The sequence below is a fragment of the Canis lupus genome, chromosome 12, assembly GCF_003254725.2.
Source record: "Canis lupus dingo isolate Sandy chromosome 12, ASM325472v2, whole genome shotgun sequence".
NCBI classification, from domain to species: Eukaryota; Metazoa; Chordata; class Mammalia; order Carnivora; family Canidae; genus Canis; species Canis lupus.
In genome coordinates, this window is record NC_064254.1 from 72,257,503 (window position 1) to 72,281,975 (window position 24,473).

The 24,473-nt window shown below is 45.7% G+C and overlaps 2 protein-coding genes across 6 annotated transcripts; one reads left to right on the forward strand and one right to left on the reverse strand.

Moving 5' to 3' along the window:
• The first annotated feature begins 27 nt into the window (after nucleotides 1–27).
• Nucleotides 28–2,946, forward strand: C12H6orf120 (chromosome 12 C6orf120 homolog). Its single transcript, XM_025444370.3, has 2 exons — nucleotides 28–172; nucleotides 529–2,946. The coding sequence occupies exon 2, from the start codon at nucleotides 568–570 to the stop codon at nucleotides 1,120–1,122; it is 555 nt and encodes a 184-aa protein (XP_025300155.2). The 5' UTR covers nucleotides 28–172; nucleotides 529–567; the 3' UTR covers nucleotides 1,123–2,946.
• On the reverse strand, nucleotides 1,964–24,473 carry PHF10 (PHD finger protein 10). 5 transcript variants are annotated; one of them, XM_035698005.1, is made up of 12 exons: nucleotides 24,455–24,473; nucleotides 20,580–20,686; nucleotides 18,554–18,684; nucleotides 17,863–17,946; nucleotides 15,512–15,645; nucleotides 15,265–15,414; nucleotides 14,244–14,353; nucleotides 12,829–12,982; nucleotides 8,250–8,405; nucleotides 3,682–3,790; nucleotides 3,208–3,396; nucleotides 1,964–2,159 (listed from the first exon to the last, which is right to left on the reverse strand). In XM_035698005.1, exons 2-12 carry the CDS (start codon nucleotides 20,630–20,632, stop codon nucleotides 2,074–2,076), a joined length of 1,356 nt encoding a protein of 451 aa, XP_035553898.1. In that variant the 5' UTR covers nucleotides 20,633–20,686; nucleotides 24,455–24,473; the 3' UTR covers nucleotides 1,964–2,073. The 5 variants fall into 5 exon arrangements, with proteins under 5 accessions (XP_035553898.1, XP_035553897.1, XP_025300154.2 ...); XM_035698004.2 differs by lacking the exon at nucleotides 24,455–24,473 and adding an exon at nucleotides 24,237–24,350; XM_025444369.3 differs by lacking the exon at nucleotides 24,455–24,473 and adding an exon at nucleotides 22,616–22,766 and having other exon boundaries at nucleotides 17,863–17,940.

Genomic DNA, 24,473 nt, shown 5'->3' on the forward strand with positions numbered 1-24,473 from the left:
CCGCCGCGGCTCCACGCCCACTGCCCGCCGTCAGGGCCGCCAGAGGCCAACGCCTTCCGTTTCCGGGTCTCGCCTCACTTCCGGGCGCCGCCTCACTTCCGGTTGCTGCGGCGCGGCGGCGGCCCGGCAGCGGCACCGATGTCCCAGACGCGGCGCCGGGCGGGCAGCGGGGGTGAGTAGGGCCGGGGCTCCTCCGCCGCACAGCCGCCCCTCCGCTCGGCCCCGCCCTCCGCGCCCCTTCCGCCGCCGTCCCCCGCCCCCTCCCCCACCCTTCCCCGCGGCCTCCCCGCCCCCCCTGCAGCGCTCCGGCCCCTCCTCCCCCCTCGCCTCCCCGCACCGCTGCGCGCTCCCCTCCCTCCTCCCCTCCCTTCCCTCTGCACCTTCCGCCTCTCCCCTGCTCCGTGCATCGCTCCGTCCCCCCTCCCCCCGCAGCGCTCCCTGTCTCTCCGCCCTCCCCCCCTGCACCTCCCAGGGGACCGCCCCTGAGCCCCGCCCGCCGCGCTGAGGGTGCCTCTGGTCCTCCGGCAGCGCGACCGCAAGGAGGCAGGTGACCGGCCGGCGTCGGGCATGGCCGCTGCCTGGAAGCGCGCTCTGCTGGTCCTGCTGGCCTCGCAGGTGGTGTCCTCGCTGAGCTCGGGGGACGAGGACGAAGTCCCCGAAGACTGGGTCCTCCTGCACGTGGTGCAGGGCCAGATAGGAGCCGGGAACTACAGCTACTTACGGCTCAACCACGAGGGGAAGATCGTCCTGAGGATGCGGAGCCTGAAGGGCGACGCGGACCTGTACGTGTCGGACAGCACGCTGCACCCCAGCTTCGACGACTACGAGCTGCAGTCCGTCACGTGCGGCCAGGACGTGGTGGCCATCCCCGCGCACTTCCAGCGGCCCGTGGGCATCGGCATCTACGGGCACCCGTCCCACCACGAGAGCGAGTTCGAGATGAAGGTGTACTACGACCGGAGGCTCGAGCCGTCCCCGTTCTCCGAGGCCGCCACCTCCGAGGCCCGCGACGTGGCTCACCGGCAGGCGCAGGCCCCGGAGGACGCGTCCCAGGAGGAGGAGTCCGTGCTCTGGACCATAGTGATTAGCGTCCTCAAGCTGGTCCTGGAGATTCTGTTCTGACGCCCTGGCGCGCCCTGGAGCCTCCTCCCTGAGTCTGCGAGCCCCGCTACGACCCAGCTACGTTCTCTGGTGGAAATTGTGGCTTCCGATCGGGGGATGGAAAATAAAGCCATACGCTTGTGTTACCTCATACACCCCAAAAGGAGGGAAAGCAGCAAGAACGATGTTAGTATTTTCTCAGAGGTCAAAATTCCTGTAAAAGGAATGCGCACAATAAAATGTTTAGACTCCGGTTGATAGCTTGTCAGGTGACTGAAACAGGGCAGTAGCCTAGGAATATAGAAGATAAATCAAAACAGAGCATCAGATGAAAGGGCTGGTAGCTAGAACTGTGTTCTCCCTAGAGTTTCTGAATGAAGTTACAATGTGTTTAGGACTTTGAAGCTGCTGCTGAAATCAAGCCTGAAACGTACATTTTTGCGCTTTTGCGTGGCTGCGGGGCTAAAGCGCTGGGCCTGCCCCCAGGTGGAGTGGGCGCCCCTGTCCAGACAGGAAACCCAGCTGCACCAACTCTCATCAGATCGTTTGTTATTTATCATCCTGGCCTACCTATTAGTTAAAATTCTTCCATCATTAAATAACTTTGTTATGCTGCCAGTGGTAGGCCAGAGACCATATAGATTAGGAAAATTTCATGCAACTACTATTCACTTTCTGGTCAATGAAGGAATAGTTGAGTATTTCGATTACGTAATATTTCCACTGAATTTCTGAATAGAGCCAAAGTACTAAAGATTTAAAAAAAACTTTGGGAAAATGAACTATGATTTCTCTATCTAAAATTGGTTTCGAAGGTAAAAGTAGCTTATAATAAATAAAGTAGCAGATTTTAAGCACATAGTTAATTTCAGAAATCTTTTATTGGCATAAAATTGAGAATGTAAATAAATTGGCACCAAATATTTCATTTATATCCATATTACAATATTGGGGTCAGAAAGCTATTTTATCTTATCCCTCTTTGCTGTTTTTCCCCCTTCTGCCCACTTTCCTGGGAGTTGGGGGGGCTCGCTGACAACAGTCACAAATCCAGCGACCTAGGAGAAAAATTGTTAGTTAATATACTATGAAATTTAATTCTTTAGGACTGAATTTTAAACCCATTTGGCTCTCCTTTAGCTATCGCTAGTAATTTCTCTGTGGATTTGTGTTGTGAAGGGCACTTAGTTCTAATAAGGAGTTCTAATAATTTTTAAGGAGAAAAATAAACTCCCTTAAAATAATCAGTGTAATCAATACCATGTGAAATTCAATGCAAGTGGAGGGGGCAGGAGGTAATTGTGTGTAATGATGGGGACCTTTGAAAACTACCATCCTTTCTATAACCCAAACACTACCACACTTTGAGTTCAATAATACAAATCCTGATATAAAACTTGTTACAGAGTTTGGCTCACTTTCAGCCGTTTCCCTGCTGCTCAGTGGCAAGTGCGAGTCTAAACTTCCTCCCAAGGCCGGTGTACCAGACTCAGCACTTTAAACTTAATCACTGATAAACTGCACCATGTACTCCATCTGAGTTACTACAGAACTTCAAGTTGCCTGCTTCTTAATGATTCCCAGGAAACTTAGTTCTAGGCATACATTTTATAAAGTATTATACAGTGTTAACTATGCAAATAAGTTCTAAATTTACACAATTATGTGTAATATTTTAGTCCAATTACTGTGATTTATTCGACTCTGTTCATTCCAAAGTTATCTGGAATTGTCATGCTGTCTCATTTTATAGAAATCTGGTTTAATATTTATAAAGGCATAGCAGTCATTTTGTTAAGTTTCTGAATAGATGACATAAAAATAAAATCAAGGCTTTGAAACAAACTGATGCTCTTTAGTTCTTCCAGTAGAAAGACATGAGTTCTCTATGTATTAAGCTGTACCTCTAACACTTACATCCCACTTGTGATTCAGTTGGGTTACCTAGGGATGAAAAGCAGGTGGACATTTTCTGGGTAACCACAGCTCTGGTCACTTCTTGTGAACAGAAGGATCTTTATGGTGTTTATGTGAGCCTTTAAGAAAAAAAGGCTGGGAGAGTCCCTTCACTCAGAGATAACGTTCCTCCTTTTTTTCAGTCTTTACCTGATGGAATAGCACCAAGGCCCACACAAAAAGTATGATAACCTCTGTCACACACATCACAGAACATCATTTCTTCTTCGTGGTGGGGCTGTCCACATATAATGCAAGTTTTACACTCCATACATTGCCATGGGTAGGTCTTAATCATAGAAACAAGCTCCATTGTCATATCCAGGCAAGAAGGATGGCCTAAACCAAAACCAGCATTAGTATTTCACGTAAGAATTTTGCACTTACTATGGCATAATCAAATGCTAATTTGCTTCGGGAGTTCTTGAGAATGGCTACAATGTTTAATCACCAAAGAAATGACAATACAAAGTAGAGAATACACGGGCTGCTTTTCTATGCCTCATAGGTCACCCTATATATTTGATGATTCTTTGACTCAGGTCTAGCTGACAACTAGAAATCCTGGTTTCTGAAGCAACAAATAGGGTGGTTAAAATGTTAAGAAGACATGTCAGTACTTACCACTGTTATCACACTGGGAGCAGTGTATAAGTGATTCAGCCTTCCCTTTCTTGTTGGACTCCTTACCCTTCAGACAAATTCCACATAGAGCATTTGGAATGACCTTTGGCTGGAAGGGTAGAAGAGGGCTATAAATTCATGCCAGAAGAACTTCCTATGGGTTCATAAGGAATTGTAACTGCCTTATCTTTACTTTTGGTATCTTGCTAATGAGGACCTTTTTGAAAGACCTAACTTGAGAGCCAGCTTTCAAATACAATGGCCTACTGGCTAAAGCCTTAGATGTGGTTTTAAAATTTTGTCAACAGCATGATCTCATGTTAGGATTAAATGTGGCATTCTACACTGCCTACGGGCACAGTAAGATCTGTATAATGAACTGGAAGGGCAGACTACAATGTCAAATTGCACTTTTAACTGGAAGAGAAAAATCCAGGTACCGAATGACCATTACCTAGAAGTCTGGCTTACTGTACAATGGAAGGCTCCATGTTAAGAAGCTTATATACTGATTTTGTTAAAACCTGATTATTTTACAAGGTTGTAAAAATAGATCTATAAAATCTAAGTCACAAAACCAATATTTTAACAGTTTTAGTTGAAAAAGGTCTCATCCATACATTGTCATGTGCATAAATGTTTCTGGAAACCAAGCTATGATTATTCCCTTAGCATATCTAAGAATAAAAAAGCCTATGCTTAGGGGAAAAGCATTCAGTTTAAGACACAAAACATAAAAGAAAAAAAAGTAAGTTTTCAGACACGCAAAAAAAAAAAAAAAAAAGCTATCACTTAAAAAAGTTACAATACCCTCATATTCTTGAGTACCGTTTGTTTTTTAGGTTAAAGATTTGCTCAATCAAATGAAGGTATTTGGGATTTAAGAAAACATCAACACATGGAAAAGGAAGAAGAAAAGATTCATGGCACCTACAATTATCATCAGGGGAGGGAGAATGTACACATCATGGTTTTGACCATCATAAAATGGTGTTCGTGCTATTTGAATACCTAGTAACGGTGGCAGAAAAAGAAGGGCTAGCATGGGCCAAGTAGGAGCTGGGCCGGGGGCATGTGTGTATACATAAACTAGGGGGGAGAGTATCTTCAACAGGATTGTCGTATTTGTTTTATTCCAACCCAGCCAAGTATATCTTCTATTTCTCTCTCCTAAGCTACTAAACCAAAAGAGGAGCCTAAAGGAAACTCCAACTTTGTATACAGCATTCCAGCTTTGAAATGTCTCACTGCCACCTTCAAAACCTGTTAGGCCTAAATAATTTGTTCTTAATTATTTAAATTCTTTATGTCTTGTCTTTCTTTGCAAAAGATGACAGAGGCATTCAAAAATAATTTTTGGCTTATTTATTTAAAAAAAAAGTCAACCTTATACATAAATATAATAAAAACAATAACTCTAAACAATCACAAATGTCTCTACAAAATAATAAATACCATGGAAGTTAAAACATACATATAAAACTTTACCGTGAGCTATTCTACATCTCCTGTATGTGTATCTGTATACCCTGCTCCCCCAACAAAAGGATAGTGTCACATGCTCACACCATGTGCAGTGTGCAGTTACCCTCCGTTGTTGCTGCTACATTCTAAGCAGGAGGTTCTCGCTGTGTCTCCTACACCTAAATACGAAATAGCTAGAAGTATACTTCTATGATCCAAGTTCTGACCCGGTGACGTCCACATCTGTAACTGCCATCATATACAGCAGAAAACTACCTCTCAATAGACCAAAATAAGAGCTCTCTTTTGGTTATGGCACCTGCACCGAATGTAAAAGATATACTTATTTAATACTTGTAGTTGACGTTAGATACTGACATACCAAGTATTCGAACATCTTTCACTAAAGTCAGGGAAGTAACTACACAGTATTAAATTCTAAAAGAACTCCTCACAGGAGATCCTTTACAAAAGTCAAAAAGGAATAAAACACAAGGCTAGTCATTCACATTCTAGAGCAATTCAAGTTCTACAGCCATTAAAATATACATTCAACACCTATGATAAAAAGGAACACCAAGAAAATTCTAGGTTTACTTCTAAGCTTCACCTAATATTTTGTTAAATCACTTAAATTTTTTCTTACCCAATAGTCTTCATCTTGATGAAAGAGGGAATGACAGGGGTGGAGAATGGAGGGAGGGAGGGGGAGGGAGGGAGGGAGGGAGAGAGAGAGAGAGAGAGAGCTTTGTAGCATTTTCTATGGCAATTCTTTGTTCACTGAAGCACTCTGAGCTCTCTGAGAAGCACCCTGCTCAAACCCAGGACTGCCAGCTGGGAAGCTAGTCTGGGAAGGAGACTCCTCTGACGGAGGAGGAAGGGAGCAGTGCACAGAACTCCCGCAAAGATGACAGAACAGAACCCTACATCTGACAGAGACAGTTCTACCTCTAGTAACTGCAACAACATCCAAGTTTCACTATTGACAAGAAAATTGAAATTCTCCTCCTAATGGTTCTCAGCATCTCAAATAGAAGGCTCACAATACACTGACTTTCCTGTGTGAAAAATAACCAAAGATAAGTGAGACTTTCACGGTAGCACTAATATAGTATAGATTTTAATTATAAACTTGTCACATAGGCCTGAATCCTAACAATTATGCTTTAATTGCAGGTTAATGTAACCTAAACAATACTGTCCTACAAATTAAGGGCAAGCACTAGTGAATCTTACTAAGCAAGACATCAGATACATCATTTTTCTTAACTCCAACATATCTATATATATGACCTTCAGCTTGAAGTACCCTAATATTTAGGCACATCTTGGCTTATTAATATTTTTCATAGAGAGGTTACTTTTAATAAGCATGTTCACATTAATGTATTAAGTCTAGGTAAAACTTTGAAATACCTGAAACATTTTTAGGTACTAAAAATGTTCACAGAAATTATAAAATGTGTATTTTGCATATTACACTCCCTTGAGTAATATCAATTGAGATTAATCTATAGGATTTCTTCTCTATTAAATCAATGATACTGTGGAACAATTCTTCATTTTCAGCCTCTATAAAAACATCTACTTCAACATTCTCTCCTCCGAACCCACGATGAATCCAGGCTTATTGTGAAAGATCTCCTCAATGCTGACAGAGTACTTTGAGCTGCCACCCCCATTTGAAGACCAGCAACACACTCTGCAGCACACATACCAGGCTAACTTTCCAAGATTTAATCTTTGGAGTTCATTTGCTTTCAATTATAAGCATTAATTAAATCTTTCATTTTAAAACTTAGGTAAGCTACATATGTAAAAACAAGTATAAAAATCACATAGCTGCAGCCTACTTAAGCCATCCTTGGAAAGCCAACCCTTGCCGAAAGAAGCTTAAGATTTGCTTGTCATAGGCTGAAAAAATATGCTTTTTTAAAATTGATTATGTAAAAGCATTTTCAAGTTAAATATGGATTAAATACACTAATAACACTAATTTGTTAAGTTGCTTTGTTTACTACAGGAAAAGAAAGGTAAGTGGACTGCTAGAAGGGTCCGTCTGGGGAAGGGAAGTTGGCTGGCAGCCTGCATGCACCTGTTCTTCTAGATCGTCCACCGCCATCCCAATCGTGACACACGATAAGATGTTTAATAAGTCCACTCGGCAAAACTACTCGATCACCTTACTCTAAAACATTCCTTCAAACACCTTCATAACCACAATAAGAATCATACTCGGATACATTCCAGACCATAGGAATGGTCCGTTTTACTATTACTATCCAGAACATAAAAGTGTACAGCTGATTTCACTCCTTGTAGGACACTCCTATCCCCCACGTGGGGATAAGGCTACTCACCTCTCACCAAGCCCTCTGAAGGGGAAAGGACAGACTGCAGGAGGAGCAGTAACAATACTGCTGAGAGCATACTATCTTACTCTGAGAGCATCCAGACCGGAAGTTAACAAGTACACGTATGTAAGCCAAACTACGTCACTAAATAATGCTTAAATCCTGGTTGTAGAATTAGAGAGGCTATTTGCTGAGGTTAGGCTAAAAATCACCACAGTGTAAATAACAGGTTTTACTATTTTCGGTTACAGAATTAGCTAGATTTGGCAAATGGATCAAATAACCTTTAGATTGAACCCAGTTCTTTCTCCAGGAGAGGAAGCTTATTCCAAGAGTCTCTCCACCCTTACTTTACAGCTTAGCATGCTCAGCTATACTAAATATTAGGATATTTTAAATGTCAGATAATTATGATCTTTACTCCAAGGAAACAAAGGATAAAGTTCTGTCTATGAAATAAATTTTTAAAAACCCATACTTGCCTGGTTATTGTTTAAAAGACAAAAAAAGATTTTCTTATAAATTGTACATATACAGAAAACAGAAGCTGAACCATAGGCAAAAGTGACAGAAAAGCCACCAGGAAAATAAAGCAAAAAAGAAGGAAGCTGACAGAGGGCACACGCCACAGAAGAGCAGCTAGTCAAGTGCAGCAGGCAGAGCTCCGCAACTCTGAAAGTCAAAGTTAAACTATGTCGGGGAGAGAGGCTGGTCAGGGAAGAAGCGGAGTCAGGGGCTTTTTTCTTCTACCTTGTACCCAGGGACTGACTTGGACAGTACAGAACGTTTGGAAGCATCTTTTCTTGGAGTAGCAGCTTTGTCCTTGGATCTCTGTCTTCCCTGGAATGGCTCCTCCTGGCCGTCGGGAAGGCCTTCTCCTTCAGACACGTTGCCGGAGGAGCTGTCCTGGAGGTCAAAAGCACACACAGATTCCTTGGAATAGACACAGATTGAGAGTGACTTTGCATGCTACAGCAAAGATTTTGTTTAAGTTTTGAAGTTCCATCAAAGTAAAAATAAAAAAATAACTATAAATATAAAAAAAAGTTTTCTAGTGCAAACTGAAAGAAGTCATGTTAAAAATCACCTACCTGTCTTAGAAATATGACAGCACAAAGCTGATTCCATTTATACCAGCAAGTACCTTAAGCCATTGTTTTCTGACTTAACATGAACAGAATTGTCTGCTTCAACTGCTACTACTCCAAGACAGCTTCGACACCATTTGCCGTGTCACAAGGGGGCATTATTTATTTCGTAAAAAGTTGTTTAAAAACTAAATGGTCTTTTTGAACTTGGACACAGCAACTTCTTGCAAGATACATCCATGAAGGCAAGAGAAACAAAAGCAAAAATGAACTATTGGGACTTCATCAAGATAAGAAGCTTTCCCACCGCAAAAGAAAGTCAACAAAACTCAAAGACAACCTACAGAATGGGAGAAGATATTTGCAAATGACGTATTAGATAAAGGGCTAGTTTCCAAGATCTGTAAAGAACTTATTAAACTCAACACCAAAGAAACAAACAATCCAATCATGAAATGGGCAAAAGACATGAAGAGAAATGTCACAGAGGAAGACATAGACATGGCCAACAAGCACATGAGAAAATGCTCCGCGTCACTGGCCATCAGGGAAATACAAATCAAAACCACAGTGAGATCCCACCTCACCCCAGTGAGAATGGGGAAAATTAACAAGGCAGGAAACCACAAATGTTGGAGAGGATGCGGAGAAAGGGGAAGCCTCCTGCACTGTGGGTGGGAATGTGACCTGGTGTAGCCACTCTGGGAAACTGTGTGGAGGTTCCTCAAAGAGGTAAAAATAGACCTGCCCTATGACCCAGCAACTGCACTGCTGGGGATTTACCCCAAAGATGCAGATGCAGTGAAACGCTGGGACACCTGCACCCCGATGTTTCTAGCAGCAATGTCCACAATAGCCACACTGTGGAAGGAGCCTCAGTGTCCATCAAAAGATGATGGATAAAGAAGCTGTGGTTTATGTATACAATGGAATATTCCTCAGCCATTAGAAACGACAAATCCCCCATTTGCTTCGACGTGGATGGACCTGGAGGGTATGATGCTGAGTGAAATAAGTCAATCAGAGAAGGACAAACATTATAGGGTCTCATTCATTTGGGGAATATAAAAAATAGTGCAAGGGAATAAAGGGGAAAGGAGAAAAAAATGAGTGGGAAATATCAGAAAGGGAAACAGAACATGAGAGACTCCTAACTCTGGGAAACGAAGTAGGGTAGGGGTGGTGGAAGGGAAGTTGGGCGGGGGGTGGGGGTGACTGGGTGACGGGCACTGAGAGGGGCACTTGATGGGATGAGCAGTGAGTGTTATTCTATATGTTGGCAAATTGAACACCAATAAAAAAAAAATTAAAAAAAAAAAAACCTAAATGGTCTTAAGTAACTGTGGGTATTGGGTAGCCTGGGTGGCTCAGCGGTTTAGCGCCACCTTCAGCCCAGGGCGTGATCCTGGAGACCCGGGATCGAGTCCCACGTCGGGCTCCCTGCATGGAGCCTGCTTCTCCCACTGCTTGTGTCTCTGCCTCTCTCTCTCTGTTTCTCATGAATAAATAAAATCTTTAAAAAAAAAAAAAAAAAAAAGGACAGCCCGCGTGGCTCAGGCGTTTAGCGCAGCCTTCAGTCTAGGGCATGATCCCAGAGACCGGGGATCAAGTCCCACGTCAGGCTCCCTGCTTGGAGACTGCTTCTCCCTCTGACTCTCTCTCTCTCTCGGTCTCTATGAATAAATAAATAAAATCTTTAAGAAAAAAAATCTTAAAAAAAAAAACAAACTATGGGTATTTTTACTGAGTAATAAATGTCATTTAAAAAAGTTCTTCATGCACTCACTTGTACTCCATGTAAGCGTCAATATCGTCAAGCCTTTTACGACAGTATCTGACGTGTTTTAAATGTCGAGATTTAGGAGTTCAACATCTGATCATTTAATACTTCATTTGTTAATTTTAAATTTTCTAATTAAAATTAAAATGCTATATATTCATATAAATTATGAAAATTATAAATCAAAATATTTGGTTATCTGTAACTACGATAAATATCCTGAGAACTACTGGGAACATGAATGCATGTCTACATACAAAAAAACCAGATTCACACATTCACACGTTCACACATACCCTATCAATTCATATCCCTCATTTTTTTAAAAAACCACAAAACTGGTGGGGCACCTGGATATCTTAGTCTGTTAAGCATCTGACTCTTGGTTTCAGCTCAGGTCCTGATCTCAGGGTCGGGGATGGAGCCACAGTGTCCGGCTCTGCTCAGCAGGGAGTCGGCTGGAGATTCTCTCCCTCTGCCGGTCCCCTACTCCTCTAAATTAAACAATCTTTAAATATGTTCTTGAAAAAAAACCACACACACACAAAACTGGATTGTGCTCTGTGTGTATGCATGTGTTTTTTAATGGTTTAAAGCATTATGTGGGGTAGCCTGGGTGGCTCAGTGGTGGAGCACCTGCCTTCAGCCCAGGGCGTGACCCTGGGGTCCTGGGATCGAGTCCCACATCAGGCTCCCTTCATGGAGCCTGCTTCTCCCTCTGCCTGTGTCTCTGCCTCTCTTTCTATCTCTCATGAATAAATAAAGAAAATCTTTAAAAAAAAAAAAAGCATTATGTGGATTTTATCACATCATTAGATATTCTTTATGGATTTTATCACATCATTAGATGTTCTTTGTTTTTTTTTTAAGATTTTATTTATTTATTCATGATAGACAGAGAGAGAGAGAGGCAGAGACACAGGCAGAGGGAGAAGCAGGCTCCATGCCGGGAGCCCGACACGGGACTCGATTCCGGGACTCCAGGATTGCGCTCTGGGCCAAAGGCAGGCACTAAACCGCTGAGCCACCCAGGGATCCCCTAGATATTCTTTGAACTTCATTTCTATCATGTAATAGATCACCTACTGTGGACATTAAACTTTTTTTTTAAATATATTTTATTCATTCATTGAGAGAGAGAGAGAGGCAGAGACACAGGCAGAGGGAGAAGCAGGCTCCACATCAGGAGCCCGATGTGGGACCGGATCCCAAGACTCCAGGGCCATGCCCTGGGCCGAAGGCAGCCACCAAACCGATGAGCCATCCAGGGATCCCCTGTGGACATTAAACTTATTCCTAATTTCCATTATAAAAAATACAGTTAACACTCCAATGGCAGGACACCTGGGTGGCTCAGTGTTTGGTCGTCTGCCTTTGGCTCAGGTTGTGATCCTGGAGTCCTGGGATCGAGTTCCGTGTCCCACATCGGGCACCCCCAAGGAGCCTGCTTCTCCCTCTGCCTATGTCTCTGCCTCTCTCTGTATCTCTCATGAATAAATAAATAAAATCTTTAAAAAGAAAACCAAAAACTCCAATGGCCATTTTTTTCCTAATTAAATTTTGTCCTTCAGATAAATTCTATTAGTGCATTTGCTAGGTCAAATTCTGTGCAAGTTAAAAATCTTGGTATATGCTGTTAAATGCTCTCCTGGAATGTTGGGTTACTTTTTACTTCTACAGGCAGAGTGAGGGAAAATTCAACTATAACATCATGCCCACACCACAGCTCCCCTTTTACCAATAAAAAAGGAGCTAAGTGGTACCACCACTTTAATACTTGAATAGCATCTTATTTTATGTAACATGTACCATTAAATAGGTTTTACAATTGTTGGGGACAAAAAAATAAACTGCCCATTTAATAGTAGCACATTCTCAGGTTCAGGTTGGCTATAATTACGTTTAAAAATAGCCAATTGCTAAATACATTATGCTAAATGAAATAAAAATCTTCTAGCAACATGTTTTTGCTCTCCTTCCCTTCCACAGAGCACACCAACTCTCCCCAGTCATGCAACTAAAGTTTGCAAAAAAAAAAAAAAAAAGAAAGAAAAAGGCATGCAAGAAAATGTACCTAATAACAGCACAACATACCAGTCACCTTCACATTTTCCTATAGGAAATCTAAATTACTAATTAAGCAATAGGAACACATGTTAATGTGCTCCCGAAACTAAGCCAGTTCAATAGGATTGCAAACTAATGTCCATGACCTTTCCTAACCTATTTGTGATAACTTTAAGGACAACTTTAAATACAAAACTTACCAAAGGCTATCCACAGCCTGTCTGCATCAATGCACATAATAAATAATTTTCTCAATGAAAGCGCTCAGGAAATTATATGCAACTGTCCTTTTTCAAAAAGGGTGGTGGTACAATTTTAATTCTACATTCTGGGAAAAAATTAGCAAAAACTCAAGGGGAAGGAGACAGCTCCTAGTAAAGATCAATGTTCCTACCGAAGTGCCTTTATGTTTCCGTTTCTCGTCGCCTCGACCATCCTCAGCATCATCAGAATCCCCGTCGCTGTCAAGGGCTGGGAGCTCAGGATCCAGAGGGGGCTCATAAAGCGCGGTGTTTAATGGCAGATACCGCAGCTCATCTGGTGAGTATCTGAGGATCAGAGAGACGATTGTCACTTGTCTTTTTACAATTAATACGAATGATCTAATTTGTGAGCTTTAAAGGTAGCCTCAACCTTCTCAATTAACCCCAAATACTTTTGGAAAATGACTACAAATGTAACAAATAAGTTTTCATTTTGTATCAAGTAAGGAAAATAAATGAGAAGCCTAAACGTTTTTTACACCAGGCTAAAAGTATATCATATGCATTTGATTATCAAAAGAGGAAGTCTCCCTCCTTTATCTTCAACCCAAAATAGAAAAAAAAAGTCAGCAGACTAAGGTAGAACTGTGGCAATTCAAGACTGTGCACAAAACCCATGCCTCCTGATCACTCCCACCCTCCCCTCACCCCATATCACTGCTTGTGGGTCCCCGTGGACTGCAGGACGATGCGTCCACCTCACAGGTGGATGTGATGATGACATCAGTCGACACACATGATGCACAGCAGTGGGTGGTACATGACATTATTTAAGAAATTTTTTTTAAAAACTTGTGATGCATGTACTCTAACAAATGTAATCATCACTTTTAATAATTTGCTGACCCCAAAGCGAAATTAAGATCTGCAACCCATGATTTAAATTGGACTTTCAAATAGTATGATCCTATAGTCTATTTTAAACACTGTTCTCTAAAGACCAGTCTCTATCCTCAAGAACATAAAGCTTAAAGGTGAGAGTTTTCAAACAAAAGGACCCTGTTAGCCTTATTTTCAATTACACCCAGGTTGGGAATGAGAGAGAAGCAGCCATCCCGGACAGAGTGGAAGCAGCAGCCAGGCCAGGGCAGTGACGTGGCCGGCACAACCAGGTGGCCCAGCCCGCCCTGCAGCCATTCTGCTTCCTCCTCGACATCCTCTGCAGACTGAGCCAGTGCTTCCCGGTTGGCAGGTCTGGGGTTGTGCCCGAGAGTCTGCACTCCCAATCAGCTTTCAAATGACACGGGTGCTGCTGGGCCATGAAGCACAATGTAAGGACCGAAGCACTGGTCCACCTGCATCTGCCACGGACACACGAACAGGTGCGGGCAGGGAGATGGGCAGCTCCAGCTTTGTCGGCAGATGTTTACGTTGTGGCTGAAGGGTGTTCTTCACTGATGAACCACAGAAAACAGGATACTGGCCCAGATCTCACACAACATCTCAAGGTGGTACACACAGAGCTCAACTCTTTGGAGGCAAGTACACAAGACTCTGCAGTCCCCCAGCAGTACCCAATAACGATGGTAATAAAACCAATGGATACCTTTTGTAGTATTCCTGGAACTGTCCGGGGATGAGGGCCACTGGGTAAGAACTGACCTTGGTTCTCTCAGTTGGTAACACTTTGTACTTCCCCTGAGGCACCTGGATGACCTGGGTTGACGTGAAGAGAAATACGTAAGTGATTCTATGCTGGGAATCCAGGTCCTAGGAACACAATCCTCCTGTTCTCCACCATGCTCCTTCCCACAAAAGGCTAAAAACACAGGAGACATTAGGAACTAAAACCCAAGGGGACAGTGGGGAGGTTTCTAGCCACACAGGTGAAGTTTATCTGGCTCTTCACCACAGCCAGCACTTCTGAGGGAAAGGTAGCCTGCTTCTGTTCACCAATGGCAAGAGCAGCGGGAGCTGAGCAACACATACAACGTCCTCATCTATGAAATGAGAACAATACTAGTTTCAACCTCACATGGCAACTGTGAGAATTAAGTGAATTAATATGAAAAAAATTTTTTTTAATATTTTTTATTTATTTATTTATGATAGTCACACACACAGAGAGAGAGAGAGAAAGAGAGAGAGAGAGAGAGAGGCAGAGACACAGGCAGAGGGAGAAGCAGGCTCCATGCACCGGGAGCCCGACGTGGGATTCGATCCCGGGTCTCCAGGATCGCGCCCTGGGCCAAAGGCAGGCGCCAAACCGCTGCGCCACCCAGGGATCCCTGAAAAAATTTCTTAAAACAACCCTTGGACAAGCAGCCACTATGATATACACCTATTAGTCTCATTCAGGAGAAATGTCAACCACAGAGCAAAAGACACCACTCTCACATATATACACACACACAGAAGTGAACAGAGCGTTACTAGCACATCATTAAAAATTATATCCTAAATTCTGGAGCAGGAAAGGACACATCGCTGGTACAAAAAACAAATACAAAAAACAAAACAAAAAAAACACACCACAATGGCTAAATAAAATAAAGGAGATACTGAGCACTCTACCATGACAAGCAATTAAGTGAGGTTCGGGAACTAATAAAGTTAAGCAATCCTACGTGTGTCTGTAAGTCAAAATAAGCTCTTCTTTCTTCCATACGTTCCCGGTTTAAGTTGCTGTTAAATTCAGCTGCTTTTTTGGCAGCTTTCTTAATATACTCAGGCACTTTGCTGGCTTCAACTTTCTGAGTATTCTGTTGTTGCATTTGCTGAAATAAAAATATTACAGTTGGAAGTCACATGTAACTTTACAAAATGTCATTCTCCCCAAACCAAATAAAAGATGCTAGTCACCTCAATACTTACAGAATACTCTTTATAATGATCTGTAATTCGCTGACGTTCTTTTTCTTGTAAAATAACAGAATATTCAGCATGTTTGGCCGGATATTCTTTTATCATCAAATCAATCACTTCATCACTACGCAATGCTGTTAAACCTATTTCAGACAAAAGAAAAAAATAATAAAAAGCTCTTTTAAGGCTAAGTGAACAAAACTACTTATCAAAATTTGCTTTTCCTCCAAACTACTCTACATTTAGAGATCCCTGGGTTTAGCACCTGTCTTCGACTCAGGGCATGACCCCATGGTCCCAGGATCGAGTCCCGCATCAGGTTCCCTGCATGGAGCCTGCTTCTCCCTCTGCCTGTGTCTCTGCCTCTCTCTCTGTGTCTCTCATGAATAAATAAATAAAATCTTAAAAAAAAAAACCATAAACCACTCTACATTTAAAGTTTTCTAGTAGTCAAAGGAAAATATATTAGAAAACAATAAAAAACAATATTCATAATATAAGTCAAACAACTTTTTAAAAAGCTCATAAAATTTGCAAAGGAAAATAAATCAGCTGAGTGAAGTAAGTAAGTCAGTCGGAGAAGGACAAACATTATATGTTCTCATTCATTTGGGGAATATAAATAATAGTGAAAGGGAATATAAGGGAAGGGAGAAGAAATGTGTGGGAAATATCAGAAAGGGAGACAGAACGTAAAGACTGCTAACTCTGGGAAACGAACTAGGGGTGGTAGAAGGGGAGAAGGGCGGGGGGTGGGGGTGAATGGGTGACGGGCACTGGGGGTTATTCTGTATGTTAGTAAATTGAACACCAATAAAAAATAAATTAAAAAAAAAAGTTAAAAAAAAAAAGGAAAATAAATCAATCTTTCAACCAAATATTTTTTTTAAGATTCAATGTACTATAACACATATCCCTTTATTAAAAACAATGGCTAGGGATCCCTGGGTGGCGCAGCGGTTTAGCGCCTGCCTTTGGACCAGGGCGCGATCCTGGAGACCCGGGATCGAATCCCACGTCAGGCTCCCAGCATGGAGCCTGCTTCTCCCTCTGCCTGTGTCTCTGCCTCTCTCTCTCTCTGTGTGACTATCATAAATAAATAAAAATTAAAAAAAATTAAAAAAAAAAAAAAAAAACAATGGCTAAATAATGATGCATACTAACTATAGGCAGTTGAGACATAAGGATTATTCTTTTTTTTTTTTAATTTTTATTTATGATAGTCACACAGAGAGAGAGAGAGAGGCAGAGACATAGGCAGAGGGAGAAGCAGGCTCCATGCACCGGGAGCCCAACGTGGGATTCGATCCTGGGGTCCAGGATCGCGCCCTGGGCCAAAGGCAGGCGCCAAACCGCTGCGCCACCCAGGGATCCCCCATAAGGATTATTCTTAATCTAATATCCTTAGTTAAGTATATTAGAAGAAAAAAGAGCTTTTCAATATATTGCAGTAGTCTTCAAATTCAATACTCCAGAAATATTAGAGTCCATTCAAATTCCAACAAAAGCATCAACACACACATACAAGTCATACAGCCATTTTCAAAACTCAGAGCATCAGAACACCCATGGTTTTATGTTAAAAACTAGCCGAGCTGCATTAAAATGTTTATGAAAGAAAAACTGCAAAGCATGTAAATAATCATACAAAACTAAAAATAGAGCAAAATGTGCCGTTTAAGCAATAAAGACCAACACTTTTAAAAACTAATACAAAAAAAAAAACTACTAATACCAATTTTGCACACACACACATGCTGACACTTCTGTGAAATATTATAAAAGGCCATTCTCTTATGTATTTTGTTTTAAAGATTTTATTTATTTATTCATGAGAGACAGAGAGAGAGAGAGTCAGAGACACAGGCAGAGGGAGAAGCAGGCTCCATGCAGGGAGCCTGACGTGGGACTCGATCCCAGGATCCCGGGGTCATGGCCTGAGCCGAAGGCAGACGCTCAAGGCTGGGTCACCCAGACATCCCTCTTTTGTATTTTTTTAAGATTTATTCAAGATATATATATATATATAGAGAGAGAGAGAGAGAGAGGATCCACAAGCAGGGGGAGGGGCAGAGGGAGAAGCCGGCTCCCGGCTGAGCAAGAAGCCCCATGCAGGTTTCAACTCCCGGACCCTGGGATCAGGACCCGAGGTGTAGGAAGATGCTTTATCGACAGAGCCACACAAGTGCCTGTTTTGTATTTTTTTTTTTTGCCTGTTTTGTATTTTAACAAAAACCAAAAGTAAACAATTTAGCCCTTAAATAATTCGATTTCTTATTCATTTTGTAAAATACTTCAAGAAAAAGGACAAATACCCTTCCAACATCACCTCATCAACGTCTGTTCAAGCCCCCCATTACCTAGAGTGCACTGTGTCTCCGTGATGACGTTTAGCTCCCGCAGGTAGAGTTTCTCCTTATGGGACAAATCTCGTCGCTCTAAATCTCCAAAAAAAAGAACAAAAGACTATTAAAAATAGTCTTTTACATTTGTAACATTATGCATTTGTAAAACTTTCAAAAACTTAAGATTTTTAAAAAGTTTAAACTCTTCATGGATTCAAAAAAGTACTGCATGTTACATATTCCACAGATTATTAAGAGACCACGCAATCTTACAAAGTCAAGGAATAAAAGCTAAATTAAAGTCGAAAACAGAATAACGCAAAGCAAGAATAACTTAGTTGCACAGACAGCTTTTCTCCAACGCAGACGCGGCCCCATGTAGCTGCCCCCATCGCTTAGGTCAGGGAGCAACGGTAAGGAATGGGACCCCTCTGCATACGGCCATAACATATGACTGTTTCTAAAACTTTCCCCAGGAAATTCACCTTCCTCATTTTGCTTTTTAAGTCCGTTTATAAGGCATAAGAGCAAACAGAGTGGAGAGAGACGTTGGGTGAGAGCAGAAAGGAAAATCAGCCAGCAGGAGAATATACAGTTTATTAAAAATGATCTATACTCAAGTACTCAGAAGTTGAGAACCTATCAAAAAGAATTACTATTAGTTAAAAGTTAGACTTAATCTGTTACATAAACTAAGACTTAATACCTGGATATTTCCGTTTAAAGGAGGTCACACCCAAATATTCACTGACTTGTTCTTGAAGCATATAGTATTCTCCTGTTTCATCAGGTGGCCATTTGTACTCTATCAAATTTTCTGCTGGATAGTAGCTAAAGCTAAGCACAAAAATATGTATTATGCCTTAAATGTGGCTTGTATTAAGTTTTAACCATTTTTATTTTAAGGATTTATTTTTGAGGGGTTTTATTTTTAAGAATTTTGTAGAACTACTTTATTTAAATTCTCAGTCTTCTGACTCTGCCATACCAACAACTTCCCAATTGTCCAAGAACACCCAAAAACAAGCAGAGGGAGAGGAAGCAAGAGTGTGCGATACCAAACAGTAGCAGGAACACGTGCACACAACCCAAAGAACCAAGACTCACAACTGTCCGCAGTAAAGGAATCCGGTAGTGTATGAGATCTAGAAGGCCAGAACAGGGTGCGGATATCCTTTCTGAATCCCCTCTCTTGGGCTTCACGCGCATACACACTAGTTCATCCGCCCGAGGTACCAACTCACTTCCCATCTGCTGTTCGGTGAGTCAAAACAGCTAAGAAAGCAGAACTTCAAAAACCTGTTTCTCATTGAGCTGAACTACAAACCACAGTTATTTGTTCTCATAGACTCCCCAAGGCCAGAGGAGAGAACAGACCTAGTCTGATGGAGCCAGTGTACTGCCGACCAATCCCAATCCTGAGAAGCTGACTACGCATTTCTGGACCTGGACAATTCAACCTCTAAATCTCATTAGCGGACAGCACAGGCAAGAACGTGACATTACTTAACACGTCCAATTAAAAATAACAACCAAAAAGAGTTTTCTCAAAAACAGTGGTGGGAAATTAGATATCCCAAAGCAAAAATATGAAGTTGGACCCTCACTCCCTATCACATTCAAAAATAGATCAACAACCTCAATGCAAGAACCAAACCAGAAAAGTCTTATAAAACACAGGAGCAACTCTTCAGGATCTCAGATTTGGCAACTGTAGACATGACACCAAAAGCATGAGCAACAAAAGAAAAACAGATTATTTGAATTTCAACAAAACTAAAAATTTTGTTTACCAAAAGACTCTATCAATCAGATACTTTTACTCTACCAGAGTAAAAAGGCAACCCACAGAATAGGAAGAAAAAATGGCAAATCCTGTACTTTAAGTGGTTAACAAGTAGAATGCATACAAAAACTCCTACAACTCAAAAACAACACCCAACTTAAAAATGGCGAAAACACTTGAAGAGACATCTCCCCCAGAGATTCACAAATAAGTCTGACAAGATGGTCATCACATCACTAGTCATTATGGAAAGTCAAATCGAAAGGACAGTGAGATGCCACCTCACACCCCTTAGGACGGCTCTTACCAAAAAGACTGGGGCACAAGCACCGGGGAAGGACATGACCCAGTGGACACGGTGTCCCGCTGGCAGGAAGGGAAACCGCCACGACCGCCGCGGAAGGTCCCCAAAGCGTGACACGCAGAGTCCTGTTGGATCCAGCTTCTACTCTCTGAGGGACACACCCAAAGGAACTGAAACCAGGGACTGACCAGACATCCACACAGCTACGTCACCGCAACCCTGTTCCCAACAGCCCAAAGCGGGAAACAACCCGGGCCCGTCCCCAGAGGGAAGGACATACGAAAGCTGCTCTGTCCCCCCCACGGAGCACAGTTCAGCCCTGAAGAGAAATTCTGACATACGCTACAACATGGATGAGCTTTCAAGGAATCATGTGGAAAGAGGCCAGACATGGAAGGGCAAATACTGTAGGACTCCACCTACGTGAGGTGCCCTACGTCACACGGAGAGGGGGACGGGGGCTGCCAGCCGTGGGGAAGGAGGGAATTGGCAACTGTCACTGCTTCATGGCTAAGACCTTTCCACACAGTAGTGAAGTGTTCCGGAAGGGTGCAGGTGGCAGCTGAAGTGCCGGGGAGGAGGGAGGTATCGCAGAGGAGAGAAATACACCACAACTACTATTAAGCAATAAAATGACAGTACCCAAGATCTTGACTTGAAGTCTCACAACTCCTAGAGCTATCTCCTGAGCCCATTCGCCTCCTTTTGGATGGTTGGGTCCCATCATTTGAATTATCTTCATTATCATCCTATACATTCAAAAAATTCAAAACATAAGAAGAGAAACAATAAAAAATAAGAATGATTATGTATCTTCCCAGACTTGCTACAAGGCTCCACTTAAAGGTTCTTTAATGACAAATGATTATACACATGTTAACTTTCTATTATAACTAAGAAGGGCCAAGATTTTGGCATGGCAAGACCTGAGAAAAAAATCTAAAAATAATCAAAAAGTGATCTTTTATACAATCAAAAAAAGAAAAATCACAATTACCCTGTAAATGTAAATCTACTTTTCCTTTCTTAGCAACTGCAGTTAAAATGCCATGTACTTTAAAAACAAACATGTAAAATTGCTGTTAACACTCTTAATTATTAAAGCAATCCCTCCTACCCCAGTTAGGAAAAAAACGTGTAGATCATTTCCTGTTTAACTCAACTGCTAGGGAGTTGATAGGACTATTCTAAAGGAGTCCTATATACTTCTATTTCCATGAAAAAAGAAAATGCAAAGACTAAAAACAGGTTACCAACCCTGTCAGTTTTTTTCTTACATTGCAAAAATTCAGCAAAAATATTCCCTAGTAAGAGTCATCAATCGATACAGCAAGAGACGCGCATCCCCACCAAAAGAGGAATGGCTTAAGTGTTTTAGGTGACATTATCTGTGGTGAGGCATTAATACCAAGACTCTAGTTGGGCCATTCCATTCAGAACATAAGTGAGCCATCAGATGTTAGCAAATTGACTTATTCACATTACTAGCTAAGGCTTAATGACCGTAAGGCGTACGAAAATAACTAAAACAAAAAAAAATCAATTAAATGTAGATTCGTAAGATGAATACAATTTTGTTAGATAGCATGGTCTTCTTGCTACGTGGTAAAACGAACCCAATCCAGCAGAGTACAAGGCTGGCCTGGCACCGTCCTGGGCGCTGGCCTCCACCAGCTGAGCCTGTGCCCTCTGAGCCGCCTCCTCTTCGTAACACTGAGGCGATAACGGGGCCTCATGACGTGGCTAATGCAAGGATTAAAGGAGTTAAACACGCGGGAAGCGCTCAGAGCAGGGCCTAGCGGGTCATGAAGTGTCCTATAAAAGTTAACCCGCGAGACAACCAGAAAGTCTCAAACGGCTCCGCTACTAGGAACCGACTCCGATTCTTTCTCAAATAGTGTGTGTGTGTGTGTGTGTGTATGGCAGGTTGTCCTTTGTAGCTCCTGTATAATCATCAAAAAACTGCCTAATCCCATTAAGAAAGGCAACCAGGTAGGAGATGGAGAAGAGAATACATGTTATTCTCCAAAAATGTGCATTTAACAGTAAGAATCAGAGTGGAGACAATACGATTCGGGAACAACTCCCTTTAATAAGCAAATTCAGGTATTACGGTTTTGTTTTGGTTTGTTTGTTTTTTGGTTTTTGCCGTTTTACTCACGACTAAGCATTTTAAGGATTTTTAGGTTTAAGTATATTTCCTTTGCTTTAAAAGTTGAAATACCCCCAAAAAAGGTAACGTGCAAAGTCCTGAGAGCAGTCGCTGGGACGAGGGCGGGGGCCGCACAGGTGCGCGGGGGCCGTCCCGCCGCGGCCACAGGTGGGCTCCCGCCGCAGGTGCGACCCCGCGACCCCGCGCCCCCGCGCCCGCTTCCGGGGCCCCCGGACCCGAGCCCCGCCTGCCCGCACGCGGCCGCTCCCCCCGCGCAGCCGCCCCCGCCGCCCCGGGACCCAGTTTCCAACTAAGTTCCCGGGGCTGCGGGGCGGCAACGCGGGGTCCCGGCCGCCCCGGGGTCACCCCCGCCCCGCCCCGGGCCGGTGTCCCCGCCGCCGCCGCCGCCAGGCGCGCTCCGGACCCCCGCGGCCGCCCCGCCGCCCCAGGGCCCGGGCCTCGGCGGCCGCGGCCTCCGCTCCCCCCGCGGGAGCCCCGCCCCGCCCCGCCCGGCCCCGCTCCTCACCTTCGGGGACGGCGCTCCGGGGGTGGCCGGGTCGCTGTCGCACGGCCGCGGGGACAGCGCCGCCCCGGGCCCGGCCGCCGCCGCCATCAGCCCGAGCGCCCCGCGCCGCCGCCGCCGCCGTCGCCGCCGCCTCGTCCCGGCCGCCGCCGCCGCCGCCGCCGCCGCCGCGCGGGCCGCCCGCCGCCCGGGCCCCGCCCCCTCCGCCCGCCCGCCGCCCGGGGGCCGGCCCCTGCCTCCGCGCGCCCCGCGGCCCGCCAGCGCCGCCGCCACCGCCATGGCCGCCGCCAGCGCGCCTCCCGGGCGCCGCGGCTCAGGGGGCGGAAGGAGGCCGCCGGCCGCCCGCGCGCGTCAGCCCCGCCGCCCGCCCCGCTGCGGCGCCGGCCCCCGGCCTCGGCTCGCCCCGCGCCCCGTGCCCCGCGCCCCCGCCCGGCCCTCAGCCCCCGCCGCCCGGCCCTCGGCCCCGCCGCCCGGCCCTCAGCCCCCACTGCCCGGCCCTCAGCCCCGCCGCCCGGCCCTCGGCCCCCGCCGCCCGGCCCTCGGCCCCCGCCGCCCGGCCCTCGGTCCCCGCCGCCCGGCCCTCAGCCGCTCCCGCCCCGCCGCCCGGCCGCCGCCGCCGCCGCCGCCGCCGCCGCCGCCGCCACCCCACCTCCCGGCCCGCCGCAGCCCGGCGCGCTCCGCGGCCCCACCTCCCGCCGTCCCCTCAGCCCCCAGCCCCGCCCCGGCCCGCCGCCACTTGGCGCGCTCGCTGCCGCCCCCTCCCCGCGCCCCCGGCCCGGCCCCGCCGCGCGTCAGCCCTCTCCTCCCACCGCGCCCGCGCCGCCCCGCCCCCGCCCCGGGGTCCCCGCCGCCCCCTCCCCCCCGCCCCTCCCCGAGCCCTGGGCCCCCCGCCCCCGTCTCCCGGGGGTCTCCGCCGACACGCCCTGGGTCCAGGGGCCCGCCCCCGCCCCCCGCCCGGGGTCCCCGCGTCCCGGCGCCGCCCGGAGCGCCCAGCGGCGGGGGGCTGTGGCGGCGCCGGCCCATTTCCTCGCGCTCGGCCGGGCCCCCGCCCCTCGGGCGCCTTTGTTCTCCGCGGCTGCCGAGCCACCTGCGGGGAGCGAGCGCGCGCCAACGACGCCCCGGGCTCCCCGCCGCCCGCCGTCCGACGGCGTGACCCGGCTGGGACCAGCCCGCGCGCGGGGAATGTGCGCGGAACGTGCTCCGTAGAGCGGACCGACCCCCGCGGCCTCGGGCTGCGCGGCGCGGGCGGCCACCCCCGCTCCTCACCGCGCAGGGGTGCGGGACACGACCTGAGGGCACGAGTTTTACTGGAACCGAATTCGCAGCCCCAGTTCCCAGACTGCACCTGCCCACGCTAGGAGTCCTCGCGGGTGGGCGGGGAGCCTTCGAAGACCCGGGCCCTCGCTGTGGCCCCGAGACGCGGGAGCGGAGGCCTGGCCTCACGGCGGGCCGCGCCTCCCCTTGGTCACTCGCGCTTACTCAGCCCGCGGACGTTCGCTCGGACGGGGACGGGCGACACCAAGGGTCGAGCACCCACTTTGCGGCGCCGCCCGCCGGCTCCCGACGCTCCCCCTGCACCAGCTCCGAACCCGCGAAGGCCGCCGGATCCCCTCCGCTCACTCACCGCCGCCAGACCGGCCGCCCGTTGCCCTACTCAGGGAGAAAACGGCCTGAATCCACCAAAAAGAAACCAACAACAAATTCTCTTGACTGATCAGGGCCCTCGCTCAGATTCTGCGGACGGAATTTACCATTAAATATATATGCACATGCTCAGAATGAAACTGAATATACAATATATATTCTATAACTGAACATATACGTTCACTCATTCCAGGCTACCTTCTTCCCCTGCGCAGTC

Coding starts and splice junctions, on each gene's coding strand:
- C12H6orf120 (XM_025444370.3), top strand. CDS start 568: ATGGCCGCTGCCTGGAAGCGCGCTCTGCTGGTCCTGCTGGCCTCGCAG.
- PHF10 (XM_025444368.3), bottom strand. CDS start 22,702: ATGGCGGCGGCGGCCGGGCCCGGGGCGGCGCTGTCCCCGCGGCCGTGC. Junction 8,406..12,828: donor GGAAACATAAAGGCACTTCG/GTAGGAACATTG, acceptor TTTGACCTCCAG/GACAGCTCCTCCGGCAACGT. Junction 3,791..8,249: donor AGTCAGTCCCTGGGTACAAG/GTAGAAGAAAAA, acceptor CTACCCTTCCAG/CCAAAGGTCATTCCAAATGC.